General features: G+C 37.4%; 1 protein-coding gene across 1 annotated transcript; it reads right to left on the minus strand.

Annotated features, from left to right (window-relative positions):
• Nucleotides 1-92: 92 nt before the first annotated feature.
• On the minus strand, nt 93-9,437 carry selenoe (selenoprotein e). The gene is made up of 5 exons (XM_082170878.1): nt 8,644-9,437; nt 3,924-4,173; nt 3,032-3,108; nt 2,710-2,788; nt 93-387 (listed from the first exon to the last, which is right to left on the minus strand). Exons 2-5 carry the CDS (start codon nt 4,038-4,040, stop codon nt 244-246), a joined length of 417 nt encoding a protein of 138 aa, XP_082027004.1. The 5' UTR covers nt 4,041-4,173; nt 8,644-9,437; the 3' UTR covers nt 93-243.
• Nucleotides 9,438-21,385: the final 11,948 nt, after the last annotated feature.

Below are 21,385 nucleotides of genomic sequence, written 5' to 3' on the forward strand. Positions count from 1 at the left end.
GGCTAATTGTGTTCCTTTGTGAAAATCAAGTAGGCTCATGCATTTTAATGAGAAAAGAACAAAACAATGACACAAGCCAAAGATGTAAAAAGTTTATTGTAAGATCTCTATGATTAGGACAGTGGTGCGCCAAACTGCCACCAGCCATGTGTGTGTCAGTCCAGAGTCTGTTTCTGTTTCTGAACTTTGAGACTCTGGACGTCATTTACGGCAGGCTGCAGTACCGGCGCTGACCAGCGGGTGTCACAGTTCGTCCCGAGGCGCGTTTAAAGGGAAATGTTTGAACTCCTCAGGGACTTCCTCGCCTTTCTGTGACCTCTTATAGAAACCCAGAGAATCCAGCAAGCTGCTGATCTCGTCTGCCTTCATCTTCTTAACTGGAACAACCTGAGATAGGCAAAAATTGCTGTCAGAGGAGTGAAAGATACCAAAGTTCCTGGTAAGTCATTTCACGTTGGCCATCTTTGAAACGCCTAAAGGGCAGCTATTTCAGTCAAGGGGGTAATCTTTCAGAAAAAACAGAAGCTTCCCTGGGGGCCGCCATTGATTAGCAGACCCTCACCTGGTGTTAGCATACCATTGACTCCCTTTCATTTTGGCGTCACTTTGACAGCGAATAACTTTAAATCTGAGGCGTTTAAAGACTCCATTTGTCCATTATTTATTTCTAAAGAAACACGAAAATGTATAAAAGGCTCCATTACCTTGTATCTTACGTTATGGCCCCGTAGAAGCAGTTTAAATAGGCTAACGATTGCGTCGTAACCACGTGACTCTCTGTCGCACAGTAGAGAAATTACCGTATGGACAGGAGGAGAAGCTCGCGGGCAATCGGGGCGACGTGGAGGCAAAATGACAAAATAATTAATCAGAATACTTAGCAAAAGTTTCTCCTGCTCCAAGCTCATGAACAGCTCCTACTCACGATCTCCGTCTCTGCAAGTTTCGGAAGGGAATGATTCAGATTTCTCTTGGCACAGCTACTAGAAGACAGACGGGTTGCTCACTTCACATCTACGTCGTCAAGCTCAGTTTGAGTCTGCGCAGTACGCTCGACCTTCAGGAAGTGAGAGCTTCTAATTGACTTCACTTTTCTCAGTTGAATCCAATGTGTCCGCTGTGTCCATTTCTTTTACTGTCTATGATTTCAGTCATGCAAGTACAGCTCCTATCTCTTTGAATGGGGAAACATCAAATTCTCCAAAGCTGCACAGCAAGCTTATGATTAAATTTCATATTTGAAATCTCCAATGAAATCTGACAACAACTGTCTCACAAATTTTGTTTCTAAATGTTAAAATCATAAAAAAAACCCTGCATTTTCCAGGCTGGACCAGCCAATGCGCATGTGCGATCTTAAGTGTGCGTGGTGTGTCTTAGGCTACGTTTACACTATTGCATTTTTGTTTTAAAATACATCACTTTTGCTACGGTTAGGCCTGGCATCTACACTACTCCGGAGTTTTTAACCCTCAATTTCTAGGCCTTGTTTGCACTAATATGTACTGTATTCGTTTGAGAACGCATCTTTTTCCTCTCCGTTTTGGCCCTCTGTCCACATTGAGACTGTGTTTTTGTCAACGAAGACAGAGCTTTTTGAAAACGCTCTCCCAAGTGGATAAATTTGAAAACGCCATTTTTATTTGAAAACGATGACGAATGTTTAGGGGCCATTTACACTACACCGTTTTAAACAAAAAATTGTAAAAAAAAATTGAGTTTTGACCTTTCATTTACATGACAACGCCGTTTTAGTGACCCAAACTTTTGAAAACAGGTTTCAAAGTGGTAGTTTTTGAAAACGACATCCTTATCATCTCCGTGTAAACTAAGGGTACGTTTACACGACACAAAGATTCACACGGATTAACGACTAAAAACGCTGTATTCTGCTGCCAGGCCATTAGATGGCGATAAAACACTACAGACTGAACACTTAATACGCATGTGCATGACATCATCATGTTCAGAGATTCACATTCTTGTTGTTTACACGGAGATCGTTTTCAAAAACTTCCTCTTTGAAACCCGTTTTAAAAGTTTGCGTTTTCAGGCACCCAAAACGCTGTTGTCGTGTAAATGAACGGCCAAAATGCATAAAAAGTTTTACAGTTTTGAAAACGGTGTCGTGTAAACAGCCCCTAAGTAACAAGTAACAAATACAGCAAATATCAAATATCTCCTGCATATGGAAGCCCTGAACCAAAAAAAAAAAAAAAAAGTCAAACTATATCGAGATTAAAGTCGAAACATTACGAGAATAAAGTCAACATTACGAGAATGTCTTCTGTAGAAGTTCTTTTTGTGTGTGTGCTTGCCGTTGCTTTACATTCATAATTGCCACACAGGCATTCATAACGGTGCAGAGCGAGTGTTTCCAATTCATATATAACAAAATATATACTGCACCGGAATATACTTTACAGGCGAAAACACTTTTCAGACTTGATGGAGTTATCGAGCTTTATATCTGATGAAATCACGGGATCCGGCCAAATGATTGGATAAAGAATGAATGATGCACTTAAAATGTATCCAGAAAGTATTTACGGTGAAGAAGGAGAGAGTACGGTTACTGTTAAGTGTTCTCGAAATGCTAGAATTTTTTTTTTTTTACGTTGCGGTTCAGGGCTTCCGTACCTGCGTGTGTTCAGTGGAAAAAATGACAAAAACGTACACTTGCACGTAAAATAATAAGGTTGTCCTTACCTTCACTTCCTCATCCTTATCGTTGTAGAAGATCAGCCGTGGTTTTTTTTCCTCTCCTGAATCATACTCCAGGTTATGACTTTAAACAGCAGGTTAAGGTTAACGGCACCAGGCAAATGACCTCTGAGGCCATGAAGTGTTTAAACATATGGCAGCACAGAGGGCCTGTAAAGATTTCATTAACATTCACTTCTCTGTCAAATACCGTCTTGCCAAAGCCATTTGGAAGAAATTTTACACACTAGAAAAGACAAAAGTAACATACACATACTAAACTGAAAACAGGAATTACAAGAAAATGAGAGTTATAATGTCAGGATACTACAGTGCCCATCGCTCCATCAGGAAATTGTAGAGCTCTGGCATCTTCTTTATGGATCATCCCACTACACTGGGAGCCTGGGAGGGGATTAAAGAGGGATTTACAGCTAAATGGCTAAAAGGTGAAAACAAGGGTTTTTACTCACTCTTTGTCATCAACTGTTCTTTATGACATTATAGCTTGTACAGCATTTAATTTACTGAGATATTAGGCATTACCTATGTGTCGAGAGTTATTGCAATTAGAGTATGTAATTTAACAATCTACTGCTCAAAAGTTTGATGTCAGTAAGATTTTTTTCTTGAAGGGAAGAAAAGAATACTTCTGTTCAGCAAGGATGCATTACATTGATCAAAGTGACTGTAAAGACATTTATAATGTTAGAAAAGATTTCTATTTCAAATAAATCATGGGGAAAAAAAAGCTGCACAGTTTCCTCAAAAGTATTAAACAGCGCAGCTGTTTTCAGCATTGATAATAATAATAAGAGATGTTTCTTGAGTATCAAATCAGCATATTAGAATGATTTCTGAAGGATCATGTGACTCCGAAGACTGGAATAATGATGCTGAAAATTCAGCTTTGCATCACAGGAATAAATGACATTTTTTAAATATATTCAAGTAGAAAACTTTCTTTTAAATTGTAATAATATTTCACAATATTACAGTTTTTACTGTATTTTTTTTTTATCAAATAAATGCAGCCTTGGTGAGCAGAACAGACTTCTTTCAAACACATTAAAAATCTCATAGAGCCCAAACTTTTGAAAAGTAGTGTATGTGTTTGTATTGCCCAGAATTATAATAATGAAATGTATTTTAACATCATTGGACCATGAAAGTGACTTTTTAGAGCAAAACTCCTTGCATTTCAGCCGTTGAACACTCACCATAAGTTTTCCTCTGGCTATAAGAAGCTTTTCCTCCACAGCGCTGCTTTCTGAACTGTTTTCAGCACTTCTCCCTGTGGCACACAGAGTCAGAAGGGCCGCCAGTGTGAGCCACATACTGCACTCGGGATGGGAGAACTCACTGTATCCGAAAAGATTGCTGTCTTTTGGTGAAATGAGGGTCAGTAAGAGCAGATATGGGTTCTCTGATAGGTGTCCCCCACCATGTGGCAAAGCCTGATTGGTCGATCTGTTGGATTTTGGTTCAGGGGAATGAAATAAAATCTTAGTATGGGGAAATTATTGATTTATTTAAAGTCAACTAATTCATACCAAAATAACTTAAAATTGTTATTTGTTAAAGTCAAATGTATTGTCAAATTGGTTGTATTTTTTATTTTATTTTTCTCAATATGAAGGGGTTGAGGCCACGGGACAGCTGCGTCTGTGTCGGATTCTCCCACCGTCTGCTGATGAATAACCAGAGAAGTCAGAACACAACACCTGCTGCTGTTTCAATAACACTCTGATGAAGCAGTGTTAAAAGTTAGTCCTTAATTTCTTCATTATTATTATTTTGTATTATTATTATTATTATTATTATTTTGTTGTATTATTATTAACTTGGATCTTTTTGAGGTTACACATTCTGTAGAGACACCGAGTTAATGAGAAATGATTCTTGTCACACACCAAGGGGAAAAAATCTACATGGCTACATGTGGCTGTGTTGTAATATGATTTTTAATTATTACACCAGAAGCATGTGGTTTTAGAGCAACAGGTGGTAACAACAAAGACATAATTATAATGAATTTCTTCTTCCATAAAAGGTAATTTAAGCTAACTTGTTAGAGAGCATATTGATGGTGTAAAACAGTGAATATTAAATTTAACTAGTACATAATAGATTATTTTTATGAAAAAAATATTTGTATTTGAAGAGTTCAGATGCAAAAGCCTCTGTAATTTTCTTCTAGAATGATCATTTTGATCAAGCTTGTATATTTAAGTTCAGTAATTTCACTTAAATGACAATTAATAGGTAATTTTCATTGCCATTTAAGTGAAATTACTGAACTTAAATATACGAGCTTCATAAAAATTATCATTCTAGTAGAAAATTTCAGATGGCACTTAGAGGCTTTTGCATCTAAACTCTTCATATATAAACACACATTTTTTCTAAATCTGAATGTATCTTTTATAATGTTTAATGTATGTGACACTTAAAATATCAAAATGTATGATAATACTTGTTATGCTGTATAATAAATTACCTACGAGTTGCTTTGGATAAAAATATGTAAATATTGTAACATTATGGAAGCCATAAAAACATGACATTTCAGAATTTTTGGCATGATTAGCAAAATTTGAGATTTAATAGCCAATTACCGATAACTGGTTCAAGAGACAGAATCTTTTAAGTAACACCTCATACATTGAACCTTTGGATATTAAATATTAAATAATTATGCAATACAATATATTGTTATGATTATTTGTAAACAATTACAATTTAATGAGAAAACAATACTTGTTTCTTATGTTGTTTTGACCTGAAAAAAAGTCCTGCGAGATTTAAATTGGTATTTGTATTTTGTTATCTTGTTAATATATTCCAGTTTTTTTTCTGTTAAATATTAATTCATAAATATTATTTTGATATTAATTACTTTTGATATTTTAACATTTTAAAATTATTTATAATACCCAATCATGAAAGAAATAATCAAATACATCTCAATCAGCACTATCATCATAATAATTCTTTATTGTATTTTTTTATAGATGTGGATGTACATCACAGAATAACCCAGGGTCAAGGCAGTGCATGTAACCTGTAATGTCAACTCTGCCCACATCTGGTATAAGCTCCTTTTTCTGTGTATTTATGTACAGTAGCAAACTATATACATACTCTGTTGAATGACTTCTGTACGGGAACATTCTGTTTCACTGCACTTGTATAATACGCTTCAGTAAAGGGAGGGGTGTGTTGATTTTAGGTCGCCTATAGAGGGCGACCGTGGTACAGGATGGACTTTTGGTAGTGTTTTGGGTAAAAGCGCTTCCAAGACTCTTGCCACAGACAATTATGTTTCCAATGAAAATAAACCATTCTCCATAGGAATGCAGCAGTGAAACCATCATGGTCTATCATCCACAGGCAGAGCTGGGGCCCGGACTGTCTGTCTGTCTGTCTCTATAGCTGTGGTCAGACACTGATGTGTCAGATGACACCGTCGTCTCCCTCTAAAAAGACCCAGATTTCCTCCCTGTACCTGAAAATCAAAATATCTGCAGGCGAGACACTAAGCGCAATGTAATTGTCCGAAGATGTGACTAAGCGATTGGTCTGAGACTTGAGTTACAGCATGACTGTTGTCCTAGAGGATCGTTGTGTTGCTTGAAACTTGTTCAGGAAACTTAATGGACTTTTAGACATCATGTTTTATTCAATTATCATGATTTTCTCAGATTTTGTTCCTAAAATCCCTTAGGAGAAACAAAAATAGACACAAGTTGGATGATTATTGACATACAGTTGGAGTATAGAGTTATATACAATTAATGTGAGCACAACTCAGATAATTTATGAGAAATGTTTGCGTTCATATTGAGATCGCTGACTTTTCATTGTGAACTTTTGACTCGGTTTCCCTGCAGAAAATCCATCATAGCTGGTCATCAGCAGTGTTGAGGAAAGTTACTTCTAAAAGTAATGCATTACAATATTGTGGTGCACCCTTGAAAAGTAACTAATTGCATTGCTAATTACTTTTTATGGAGAGCAATGCGTCACGTTACTTTTGTGTTACTTTTTCTCATCTGGACTGGGCTTGCAAAAAAAAGAAAGAAGAAAATGTATATATTCACGCTTGCACAGTAGAGGGCGCAGCTCAAACAAGCCTGTCAGCTGTGCTGCCATTTTTGATTGCAGGAGAATAGGGGTGCGTTTATCTCCAGTTTTAGACAACAGCTGCGTCCCAATTCAGAAGCTGCATTCTTTGAAGGGCGCATTTCATTGTCCCGATTTAAAGGCTCTTTCAAATGGGGCCTTCATTTCCCGTGCAGTGAAGGGTACAACAGCCTTGCCTAGGCTACTCCAGAATTCATTGTGCGCCAGTTACGACAGGATTTTTATTTTTATTTTTTTAAATTGCCGAATTGCACTTTTTAACATAAGTGCTGGGTTTCAACGTATGATAGACGTAAAATGTTGTCATATCTTACCATGATGCAATTTTATATAGTTGATTGTTGATAACTATTTACTTACTACTTTATTCAGAGGCCCAAACTGAGCAAATTTAAATTTAGTGCAGTTGCTGATATATTATGTTTATATGGCCAAAACAACAAATGTTTCAAGTGGTTTCCCCAAATTTATCTGAAAATAACTTTTAATGACTTCTGCTGTCTCAAAATTATACAACCCCTTCATGGCAAGCATTTTTAGTACTTAGTATAACACCCTTTTGCTGTTATGACCTGCTGCAAACGAGATGTTTAAGCAGACACCAGCTTCTGGCAGCGTTTCTGAGGAATCTTAGCCCATTCCTTATGAGCAATGGCCTCCAGTTCAGTAATGTTCTTGGGTTTGCGTGCTGCAACCACCGCCTTCAAATCCCTCCAGAGATTTTCTTATGGGGTTCAAGTCAGGTGACTGATGGCCACTGTAGACTCTTCCAGGACTTCTTCTGCTACCAAGCCTTGGTGGAATTTGAGCTGTGCTTGGGATCATTGTCCTGTTGGAAGGTCCAAGCTTCAGCTTCCTCACTGATGGCATGACGTTTTCTCCTAGGATTTCCTGATACTACAGTGAATCCATCTTGCCTTCCACACGCTGCAGGTTTCCAGTGCCAGAGGATGTAAAGCAGCCGCAGAGCATCACCGAGCCCCAACATCCTTAACTATAAACAGAGTGTTCTTTTCAACATATGCTTCATTCTTCTTCCTCCAGACATACCGCTGATCCATAGGGCCGAAAAGTTCTCGATTTGTTTATCGCTCCACAGAACAGAATCCCAAACCTCTGTGGCTTATTTATATATGATTTTGATCAAATCTAACCCTAACCCTAACTTTTCTTGTGCTTTCGGGTCAGTATGTGTACGTCTTGGAGTTCTTGCATGGAAACCACATGCGTTTAATACGCACCTTACTGTGCAGCTGAAATCCCAGTGCCTGTTGCCACCAGGTCTTGCTGTAGGTCTTTTGCAGTCACTCTAGGGAGTCATTCAGTGGGTTGAATACTTTTGAGACTGCAGAAGTCATTAAAAGTTGCTTTTCAGTTGAATTTGGGGCAACCACTTGAAACATTTGTTGCGTTGAGCTATTTCAATTACTTTTGTTTGATTGAAATCTGTAAATTTAGCCAATAAACTTGATTTGCAATAGGAGTTGAATTATTGAAAATTTAGAGGCCAAATATGATACATTAAGCTGTACAGGGTTAAATCATGCAAAAACCTGTTTTTAAACCATATATTTCATATTGTTCATAAAGTTCATTTGTCATCAGTTTTGTCTTGAGACTCAGACACACACGAGTATCAGTCACACGCTTCTGACTAAACATCAAAAAAACTTTTTATGAGCTCTTCCGCTCTTTCTCTCCTAAACGAGAACACCAACTATCCCTGTACACACGTCAACACACACGTAAGATCTGCTGCACACACACACACACGCATTACTGCCGTCCGTTTACCAGCATGCTGTTCTCCAGCAGCACACATAATGAGCAGGAGCCATTTCCTCCACCGGATCCTTCGGGCTCTCATCCTCTCCTCTTTTTTTTTCTCTTCTCTTTTTCCCCTCCCTCTCCGTTGTTTTTCTCCAAACTCAGCATTTAGGTAGTGCTTCCCCCTGTTTCCAAAACAAGCACTGTTTGATCCTGGACGTCTGGATCCTCAGGGCATAGACACACACACGCGCGCGCGCACGCTTACATTTTGTTTCAACTTTCATCACCAAAAAATGATGGCGATTACTTATTTCTGGCAACACAGACTCAGTTAAACCATGATTTTAGGCTTCTCTTGTAGTCAGATCTATGATTAGAAGTTCTAACCTCCAGAGTAGAGGATTATGGGAAGTTCAGATCAGGTTTATATATTTAGATGTTGAGGGTAGATTCGCAGCAGCGGCTGTGGTGACATCATCAGGCTGGACGGTCATACGCGCAGTGAAGGGCCGAAGCTGATCGTAGATGAGATAATGGAGGGAAGGCAGAGAAGGAGAGGAGTGTGGATTGCCACCATTGCAGATCTGCCCTTGTGCTCTAATCCAACTCTCCTAATGAAAACCACATGCTCCGTGAAATGGTTGAAGCCGAGAGGGAGAGAGAGAGAGAGAGTGAGAGGGAGAGAAGAGGGGGTGTGAAAGAGGAACAGGATGTAGACAGAGCTTTAAAGATACTGACACTTTTTAATGAATCCAGACTGTGGCTATATGAGATACTGGAAGCGCAGAGAGATCACAGGTCCACCACTAGGAGAAACTGCTTTGGGTATATTTGATTTTTTTTTTTTTTTGGTTTTTTATCCATTTGAAAAATATTTAAAATGACTTGTTTACAACAAAAGTACAAAAACACTTTTCTTTATATATTTTCATAATTGTGTATACGTTTCTATACATGCAGTGGTGTTCTGAAATGAGACATCACAGTTTATTTTATTTTATTTTTAATCAATCAAATTTAAATTCATGTCCCTGTTACACTTAATGTCCAGTTACACTTAATGTTGTCACATTTTCCTGGTTAAATATTACTTTACATTGCATAAAGCAACCAAATGCAATTCTATTTTGCTTTTTTTTTTTACATTAACAATGTAATTAATGTTCTATTTATTAAAACCAATCAAAAAAAAATCTCATGTTTTAAGCAATTTTTACGTATATTCCAAAATAATAACTAAAGCCAGTAACAATTTAAACAATACATTTTATTTGTCAACTAATGTTCAGATGTTATTTTTAATATTCAACTTATTTTTGGATCATCAGTCATCATGTACCTTTCATTTCATCAAGCTGATTCTGATCTCTCACTAAAAAACCCACAGTCATGTTTTCAGGCCATTTTAAGTTTGATTTTGACGTGACATAAAGCAGTGATATCTAAGTGGGTGAGTTGTTTACTTACTTTTTAATTAGTCTTTCTATTAAACACCATCATTTTGTTTATTCAGACCGATTCGCGAACACGCATGAAAACAAGATGCGAGATTTATCGTCTGTTAAAACTCAAAGAGCTCAGGGGAGGCAAGAGAAAGACTCGGACTCCCGCTGTAACTTTACTTATGGGTGTCGCTGTTGGACAGTGTCACTTTAAGAAAAACGAGTGATATGCACTAAGGGTTAGTTCGCCCAAAAATTAAAACTATCCCAGAACTTATTCACCCTCAAGCCATCCTAAGTGTCTATGACTTTCTTCTTTCAGCCAAACACAGTTATATATATATAAAAAAATATCCTGACTCTTCCAAGCTTTCTAATGGTAGTGAATGGTACCATTTTTTTAAAGACCAAAACAAGATACATATTTTTTGTATTTATGCCCTAAATGGTATATATAAAATAATCAATTTTATTATTATAATTTTTATTTATATAATTTTTTGCTCAGTATGTATATGAAAATCTATGGACGCTTGTTTCCACCATTGAATAATAATAAAAAAAAGTAATTGCAACTTTTTTATCTCACAATTCTGATTAAATTTTTCCCTCGCAATTACAAGTTTACATTTCTTAGAATTGTGTGATATAAACTTGCAATTTCGAGTTATAAAGTCAGAATTGTGAGATAAAAATGCGCAATTCTGAAATAAAAAGTCAGTCTTTTTTACCTCAGAATTGGACTTTACTAACTTTATCTCACAATTCGGAGAAAATAATTCAGAATTGTGTGAATTTTTTTTTACAAAATAATCAGATTTGCGGGATATAAACTTGCCATTTTGAGAAAAAATCCGAATTGCAAGTTCATATCTCGCAATTGCGACTTTATATCTCACAAATAAGTCAGAATTGTGAGATAAAAAGTTGCAATTATCTTTTAAATTGTAATAAACAAAAAAATACTGTTCTTTATACATTTGTGTTTTTATATATTTGTGTAATCATTTTTATTCCTGGACTAACAAGGTACTGTCAGTTTACTGTATGGTGAAGTGCTTTTAGGAAATGACATCTTGACTTTGCCTGTGCATATTGCTGTGGTTGTTATGGTGTTTTTGGGCGGTTACTAAGTGGTTGATTACTGACCCGGTTCTGCACCCTCAAGTGATATTGTGATGTCTATAGATAGGACTCAAATCCTCTTTCAGTGCAAGATTTGTATTCCACATTTTAAGTCTGATTGCTTAAAGTAAAAGCACATCTCTCCACAAGCAGATCAATTTGATCTTTCACAAACGAGTTACGTCTTTGCTAGGCACTGGTGTTACAAAAGAGGAAATGAGCAGATGGACTGTTTTCCATTTTGGTCTAATCTTCATCACTGCAATGACGTTTACAGAAGCAGCTCTCTCCTTCTCTTCTTGAGAGCCAGTAAAAACACACACACACACACACACACACACACACACACACACACACACACACACACACACACACACACACACACACACACACACACACACACACACACACACACACACACACACACACACACACACACACACACACACACACTGCTCTGAAACCTGAGCCCTGAATAAACCATACTACTTCCTCCTCTCAGAGAAACAGAGAGGGAAAAGAGGGGGAGAGTGACAGAAGGAAGCGAGAGAAGAAGGGGGAAAGAGGGAAAAGGGGAGGGATGTGTGGAGGGAGAGAGAGAAAAGGGGAAAAAAGGAGAAAAGTTTTGCGTTAGAGGCAGATCCTCAAATAAACTTGACACACAAATATGCTGACAAAGAGGAAAAAAGCTGACCCTGTATATCTGTCTTACTAATGGGAGACTTTAATTTCTTCAGAGGGGCTTTGCCTTTTTTCAAAACGGCCAAGCATGAAGATGAGAGAGCCAATGCTTTAAAAACAAGTTTAAATTTAAATGGAACACACATCTTTCATTGCTAACAGTATCCTTTCTTTGAATTTTTAGAGGTGAAAAAAAAAAATACTTTTCTAGAGGCATGAATATAATTGGGTCTACTTTGACTTATAGGCTAGTAAACAATATCTAGCAACCCTCTAAACATGTAAAAGTAGTTAGGTAATATTACTGAAATTTTACACTATTGCCTCCGGTCCTAATGAGGACCAAGTCAAAACATAATAGAGTAACTCAGACACTTATGTAAAGTATTCTTATGTTTTGTAGTGTCAAAAGAGAAACATCTACATACAGTACAAAAAAAAAAAAACTAAAACAAACTATAATTATGCTTTAAAAAAGATTTTTAGTCACACACACACACACACACACACACACACACACACACACACACACACACACACACACACACACACACACACACACACACACACACACACACACACACACACACACACACACACACACACACACACACACACACACACACAAAATCAGCACTTCTGAGTCCAGACCTTAAATTCATTGAAAGTCTTTGGGATGTTACTTACAGAGTGCTGGATTGTCAATATCCATATACAGAGTGCATTGTCAATACAAGATTTTGACCAAAAATGGATTCACCTCTTGATGGAAATAAATGTTGTGAAACACAAAAGAAGATATTTTGAAGAATGTTGGTAATGATGGTCCCCGTTGATTATAGAAGTCAATGGTGTCCATCAACTTTCTGGTAACCGACATTCTTCAAAATATCTTCTTTTGTGTTTAACAGAACAAAGAAACTCATATAGGTTTAGAGCAACTTGAGGGTGAGTAAATGACAGAATTTTCATTTTTGGGTGAACGATCCCTATGATGCCAGGTGTAGGGCCTGTGATATTCCAACCCGATCTCACGGCATTTTACGAGGTGGCTAATTCGTACAAATTCATACGACCCTAAACCTACCCATCACGTGGGTTTAGACAAATCGTACAAATTCTTACGAATGAGGTCGCACGAATTCGTTTGAATTAGACACCTTTTAATCACTCATACGAATTCGTCGTGAGATAGCGTTGGATATTCTGATTCTAGATATGACACAGATCTCTCCTTCAGTGTAAGTCCATGTGATGTTTTGGTAACGCTTTAGATTACAGCCCAGAAAGTACTACGTAATTAAATTGAAAGTACAGTGTAACTTTTGGTAATTACAGTGTACCTATAAAGTACTTACGTGTAAGTATAGGGGAACAATACGTTAAGTCTTGGGAATAAAGGTGTAACAACCAGGAAAATACTGCGTAATTAAAACGAAATTACAGTGTAACTTTTGGTAATTACAGTGTACCTATAAAGTACATAAGTGTAAGTATAGGGGAATAATATGTAAAGTTTTGGGAATAAAGGGGTAACAACCAGGAAAATAACAAATTATTTAGGCAAATTATTTAGACTGTAAGTATTCCATGTAGTTACAGGGTAAGTATGACATTGCGGGCTGTAAATTAAAGTGGTGCTTCTTACCCTCTTGTTTCATGTAGTTACAGGGTAAGTACAATAAAAACACATGTACACACACAATCTGACATCACTTGGAAAACCTTTATTTTTTTCAAAAAATACTTTCAACTTATTTCAAAACAGATTTACAACATATTACACTTCTTATTCTTTTTTTTTTTTTTTTAAATCAACTTTTCATTTCAAATACTAAAGTCCTGATAGAAAGTAGCATGTTTTGTCCTGTTTTGTTTCTCTTGCATGGCTTCCTCCTCCTCTTGGTCCTCCTCTTCTTTTTCTATCGTTCCACTGATTTGCCTAATCATAAGAAGGAGTATTTTTCTATTCTGTATTATGTATTAAAAGAAAATACAGTACACCCAGAAATGTTCTCATAATTTACTCATCTTTTCGCTACCGACCAACTGTCACCAGCGAGTGCATGAGAGTCGGCTTGAATGGCTTCGCGTTTGCTGAAGCTTTAAGCGTCCATTGCATTCTCACGGGAGTTTGATGTGAAACTCGCGCGAGAACTGGTGTCTGTTCTTCTGCATGGTTTGTTTTTCATTAGTATTATCTGTTATTGTTTGTATTTTGTTGTGAGCAATAATAAAAACATTTAAAAAAAATAATAATTCGACATTCGGTTTTTCGGTGCGCTTACGTCAAGCTTTAAATTTTCAAGCGTAAACGTACTCAACCCTCTCATGAACGCGCAGGTGACAGTTGGTCGGAAGCGATAGTCTACAGTTTAAAAAATTTAAATATTTGGTATTTTTCTTAAAAACGTTTATCGTTTCACTTCAGAAGACATTGATTCATCCATTGGGGTCGTATGGATTACTGTAGTTATTGTTGTATGTGCTGTTGTCAACTTTTAGGAACACATGAGCTTGCATTATATGCATTTACAGAGATTATTTATTTTTCTAAAAACTTTTGTTTGTGTTAATCTGAAGAAGGAAATTTGTATACATCTCGGATGACATCAGGGTAAAAGATGAGTAAATGGTGAGGACATTTCTGTAGCCTACTGTAGGCTATTTTCTTTTAACACATAATACAGAATAGCAAGAGACATGTCATGGGATTCCTTCTTAAGATTCATCAGTGGAAAGAAAGAAAAAGAAGAGGAACAAGAGGAGGAGGAAACCAAGCAAGCGAAAGTGCTGTAAATCCGTTTTGAAATAAGTTGGGGGTTTTTTAAATAAAGTTTTCCGAGTGATATCAGATTGTGTGTGTGTACATGTGTTTTTATTGTACTTACCCTGTAACTACATGAAACAAGAGGGTAAGAAACACCACTTTAATTTACAGCCCGCAATGTCATACTTACCCTGTAACTACATGAAATAAGAGGGTAAGAAACACCACTTTAATTTACAGCCCGCAATGTCATACTTACCCTGTAACTACATGGAACAAGAGGGTAAGAAACACCACTTTAATTTACAGCCCGCAATGTCATACTTACCCTGTAACTACATGGAACAAGAGGGTAAGAAACACCACTTTAATTTACAGCCCGCAATGTCATACTTACCCTGTAACTACATGGAACAAGAGGGTAAGAAACACCACTTTAATTTACAGCCCGCAATGTCATACTTACCCTGTAACTACATGGAACAAGAGGGTAAGAAACACCACTTTAATTTACAGCCCGCAATGTCATACTTACCCTGTAACTACATGGAACAAGAGGGTAAGAAACACCACTTTAATTTACAGCCCGCAATGTCATACTTACCCTGTAACTACATGAAACAAGAGGGTAAGAAGCATCACTTTAATTTACAGCCCGCAATGTCATACTTACCCTGTAACTACATGAAACAAGAGGGTAAGAAACACCACTTTAATTTACAGCCCGCAATGTCATACTTACCCTGTAACTACATGAAACAAGAGGGTAAGAAGCATCACTTTAATTTACAGCCCGCAATGTCATACTTACCCTGTAACTACATGGAACAAGAGGGTAAGAAACACCACTTTAATTTACAGCCCGCAATGTCATACTTACCCTGTAACTACATGAAACAAGAGGGTAAGAAGCACCACTTTAATTTACAGCCCGCAATGTCATACTTACCCTGTAACTACATGAAACAAGAGGGTAAGAAACACCACTTTAATTTACAGCCCGCAATGTCATACTTACCCTGTAACTACATGAAACAAGAGGGTAAGAAGCACCACTTTAATTTACAGCCCGCAATGTCATACTTACCCTGTAACTACATGGAATACTTAGTCTAAATAATTAGTTATTTTCTTGGTTGTTACCCCTTTATTACCAAAACTTTACATATTATTCCCTATACTTACACGTACGTACTTTATAGGTACACTGTAATTACCGAAAGTTACACTGTAATTTCGTTTTAATTACGCAGTATTTTCCTGGTTGTTACACCTTTATTCCCAAGACTTTACGTATTGTTCCCCTATACTTACACGTAAGTACTTCATAGGTACACTGTAATTACCGAACGCTATACTGTACTTTCATTTTAATTACGCAGTACTTTCCGGGCTGTAATCTAAAGCGTTACCGATGTTTTTTTTTGTACCCAGCTTCACCCGTTCTCCAGGTATGTGGTTGTTTATATAAAAAAGTAATAGCACACCTCTCTACAACAGCACAGAATAAATACAAAAAAAAAATTGTTGTTGTTGTTTTGGAACATGTGTTTGAGCACAATGAATATTAAAATATACTGATCATCAACTAACCGGTGAGCAGTGAATAAATCGAGTGCAGTAAATCATTTATTTTTAGCCCTATGTCTCATTAACTGCATGATGAACTGGCCTGTTATCACCTCACATCAGTCAGACTTATATCACAGTTTGAGCCCAGCAGATTTAGCCTGTAATAATATATTATACACACACATGATCTCAGCGCTGCAGCTCACTGGTGAAGAGCTGAGCTCAGCATCCAGCGGTTAGAAGCAGTGACACGCGCCAAGCGTCTTTCCAGTAATAACCCACACATGGCACGGACACGTAAGCTGGGATTCATGGACCTCTCATAATGCAAAACGGACAAAAACACAATGGCAAAAGCTGATGCTAGAGTCTTTCATAGAGATCAGAGACATACAGTGACCACAAAAATGTATTTGGGCAGAAATAAAACTGAATGTCATTGCATTGAATACAAAACATAAAACCTTCACTATTCACAATCACTTTATATGATGAACAGATTGACTTTAGGCTTCATCAACTCACAAATCAGATCTGGTAAACGGAAGCTCAAGCATGTTCACTTGACGTGCAAGAACCAATGAGGTTCATTCTCGTGTTACGCATCACGTTTGAGCTTCCTCAAGAACCAATGAGGTTAATTCTCGTGTTACGCAGCACGTTTGAGCTTCAGCAAGAACCAATGAGGTTCATTCTCGTGTTACGCGTCAAATTTGAGCTTCCTCAAGAACCAATGAGGTTCATTCTCGTGTTACGCATCACGTTTGAGCTTCAGCAGGAACCAATGAGGTTCAGTCTCTTGTTGCGCATCACGTTTGAGCTTCAGCAGGAACCAATGAGGTTCATTCTTGTGTTGCACATCACGTTTGAGCTTCCTCAAGAACCAATGAGGTTCATTCTCGTGTTAAGCAGGATGTTTGAGCTTCCTCAAGAACCAATGAGTGCATCAAGCAGGTTCAGTTGAGCTTCTGTTTATGTTCACTGATGAATGTTTGTATGTGAATAAAAGCCTAAATTAAATTTGTTCAACATATCAAGCGATCGAGTCTCCAGAAAATTTTGACTAAACCGCACGATTCGTATGGATTTGTTTTACGATCTCTTTATGAACTTGAAGCTTCAAATGGGAGTTGCCTAGCTGTCAATGGAGGGACAGAAAGCTCTCAGATTTCATCAAAAAGATCTTCATTTGTGTTCCGGAGATGAACGAAATAAATATCGTATGGGTTTGGAACGACATGAGGGTGCTAGTTACGTTTAGAGTTTGCTTTTGCTCAGCTTTCATGTCTTGTTTTCTGTTTAAGTTTCATGGTCAGTCTTTTAGGTTGTTAATTACTTCAGTCCTCCTCTGTTCTCTGCCTGTTTGTTTCTATGGTTTCTGATTGATTTGAGTATTCTGTTCATGTGTGTCCTGTTAGTTATCTCATCAGCTCCTTTGTTTGCCCTCATGTATTTACCTCAGTTTCTGTCTGTTTGTTGTCTTGCATTGTTGTTGTTTAACATCAATGTGTGCATGGTTGTGTTTCTTGCCGAGTAATTCTCCTGTTATCTAATGCATTGAGATGTTTGTAAGCACGGCTAAGGTAGCCTGGATTCCATGGACTAGATTTTCGCCTCAGTGAGGGAACCAATCACAGAACGGGGAGGGAGCAGCAAGACGATGACGATGTCTATGCGACACACAGAAGCAGTTTGTTTATATCTATGGATCCAACATGGCATCAGACGCGAAGTTACCTTTCGATGCAGCCTTAGATAGTGTTCTAAGTAGTTTAGAACGCAAGTTTATTTTGTCTTCTTCCTCGTCGAATTTCTGTCGCTCTACATACGTCATCTGGTATAATTGAAACGATTGGCTATGAGCTACGTACAGGCGCATTTGATAGACATTCGTAGCGTCCAATAAACGGCTCTGGGCATTCGTAAACCACGCCTCAAATACGAGAAAATGAACATGTGGTTCCCAGACCACGTCTCAATGAGAAAGAGGTCTGACGTTAGCCAGGCTACGGCTAAGGTGCCCTAATACTTTTTGAACACTATAGCAACTTGGCCACCATCGGGCCAAACTGTTCTTGTTGCTTAACCACTCTATTTCCGATCCGTCCCAGCCGGTACGGATATGATTTCAGTTTCCACTGTGGGGCTGATAACGGAGCTCTTTAGAATATAATACAAAATACTTGAGCATGGTTCGGCAATAATACCAAACCGTGCCAAACCAAGCTTTAGTGGAAATATAACTGGAACCGTTCCTTACCGTTCTTTTGAATCTTTTGGAAAAGCGGCTTATATGAGCATAAAACCATGTTCTTGTTTGAATTACCCTTGAGTAATGTGTACATGTGATGGTAAATGAATATGGTAATCAAAGCTTTGCATTACCATCTAGGCTAATACGATCACTCTACTTTTTTGTAACAGACATTTAGAATTGTTTAGAAGCAACAACAAACATGCGCAACCCGTTTTAAGAATCCATGACAGAAAGAAAGCTTGCTAGAATATGAGAGTTTGATTTGTCAAAGTTATGTTGTTGTCAGCCCTTATTATAGAATCATTTACTCTGGAGTCTGTCGCCCGTCGAATGGTCTGCTTCCTACGGAAAGCTGCTTAAACCGGCAGAGCAGCTTCACAGAGTACCAGCACGGCTCCATTGAATTCTCAAAACTTACAGAAGTATGAAAGATTGCTTCCATTCTGTTTGGGGGGGAAAAACAAACAAACAAAACGCATTTCTCAGCCTCTTTCATGTGTAACTCAACCCTCTGCTTTTTTCTGCTTTGCATTGCAGAAAATATTTGTCTTTTTCCGCCTTAACTCATAAATTTCTCTCCCCCCAATTTTTTTTTTTTTCACGAGCTGAAATCGCTACCAGATGTGGATGCAATCTGTCCCTGTTGCCATGGCAACGGCTGAGTTCTGAACAGGCGTGCAGCTGTGGGTCCATTGGCTGATGTTCAGTGGCTCTGAAGGTCCTGGTGTTTCTAAGGACCTGCCACTTTTTTTTCGAGAGGTATGTTTAGACCCGCACTTGATTTGTCATATCGCCTTCTCCGAAATCTCATTTGTCTCTCTGGTCACAGATTACAGTCATACCGTAGCTTTGGGGTTATTTGTAAGCAGTAGCTACGGTAGCTTCTGAAATGCTTGTTTTGAGAATACTTTCAGGAATACACTTTGTTTCCTGGAAGAGATGTAAATGACTTTTAAATGACTTTTCCAGGGCTGGAGTTCTGTTTCAGTTGCAGTGTGAGGACTCATACTGTTATTGATTTTACAGGGAAAATGATGTGTGTATTCTCATTACTGTAATGTAGAAAAAAAATTATGATATATTACTGAAATGGTTAAATATGAATATAAGATGGCAGTATTTTAAGGCTTCTTTTTAATTCAGTGCTGATTTTAAATATAAAAATGCATTTCAGTATTTATTTTTTATTTATTTTTTTGAGAATCTAATCAGAATCACTACTGAGAATAGTTAAAATTATGAATAAAAAATATAGACCCTTAATAATGAGAAAACCTTCTCTGAAGTAAAACATACGGATGCATTATAATGATAATTTAAGGGGGAATTTCTATTACGCAAAATACAAAGTTCTGGCATAAAACTCTAGATGGTGCAGGCTAATAGTTCCTTTAACCTGTTCATAATCACATCGTTATCTATAGGGTGCAGCTGATTGGTTCCTGCCGTATCAGTAGCCAATAAGCTCGCTGCTCAACCATCAAATATTTGGGTAGCATTTGCCTTAGCAGTGCAACGTGCTTTCAGAAACCCTCCCCCTTCCCCAGCTCCACCTGTATAGATCTGCTACAGGTTATTCATGTAAGCCATATTGTACAGCAGTAAGCTAAGTTATTCATTCTTATTTTTGAAATATTTCTCACTTTTAATGTAGTATTACATTCCTTTAATTTTCTTGGAGAAAATGCTTGATGGTCTTCAGTTTATTTTAAGCAGAGTTTCACCTAATACTCACTTACTTTATGTCAGGAGTGGCATGACTTGGGAAATGTGCGCGCGTGTATGCGTGTCTGGATGATTTGACATCTCTGGTTTCAATTACAGATCACATGATATTCCTCGTCTGTGTTGCCTTTTGCCGACAAAATCTTGGCTGCTTTCTTCAAGCACTCATCTCTTCTCTCTTTAAAAAAAAAAAAAAGATTGAGAAAATGGAGAGCAAATACGCAGCACATGATGCTTTAACTCCAGGGCCCCCGTGCACAGACTTCCAACTGTTCCTGTATGAAAGCGGCTGTTGTGCCAGTAGAGGAGCTCGCCAGTTCAGTCCTCTGGGCCCTTTAGAGTTTGATGAGCATATGACCACCGTTGCAACTGCTACCGCGACGAAAATACCTCCCCATGATCCCCTGCTCAGAGCACAGAGGCAGCCAGGAGTCAGCGGAAACCGTAAAATATCACTTACTGTATGAACGGGAAAATGGAGAGGAGAGAGAGAGGAAAAAATGGAGAGTAGAGTGTCATTTATAGACAAAATGAATCATCCTCGCACTTCTAGTGCATTAGATCTTTATTATCTCTAAATGATAATTATTTTCTTTTATGGGCAATATATTGAAGATTATTCATTGTTGTTTTGTTGGCCACATTAAATGTAGGTCGAAATTGAATACCAAGATGATTGTAATGTGCTTTTTATTTTTACATGATTTGTCCAGGTTTCAGAAGCAGTTGGCCAGTTTAGCACCTGCTTGAAAATGAAAATAATACTGAGTTTGACTCATTCAATAACCCAATCATTTGACCAGATCAGTGTTATTGAACCGTCAGATTTGGTGAATCAGTTCAAAACACTGATTCAGATATTTAGGAAGTCCCTGCATATTTGACATGCTTTAAAATATTTTGTAAATGTATATATTCCATTCTTATATTTGTGCATATATATACATTTATTAAATTTAATTTCTTAATTATAATATATTGTTCATTTAGTGGAAAACAGGCTTTTTTTTACTTTATTTTACTTTAACCGTATTGAATCTAATTGGCAATTTATTTATTTATTTTTTATAAATAATTAAATGTTTTAAGGGAAAGTACATAAGCAAATTAAGACTTCAGAAATTAATAGTATTTAATATATTTAAGTCGCTATATCGATAGATCTGATGAAGAAAGAGCCATTTGATATATGTA

This window comes from Leuciscus leuciscus (assembly GCF_965113295.1).
Source record: "Leuciscus leuciscus genome assembly, chromosome: 5".
Lineage (NCBI taxonomy): Eukaryota > Metazoa > Chordata > Actinopteri > Cypriniformes > Leuciscidae > Leuciscus > Leuciscus leuciscus.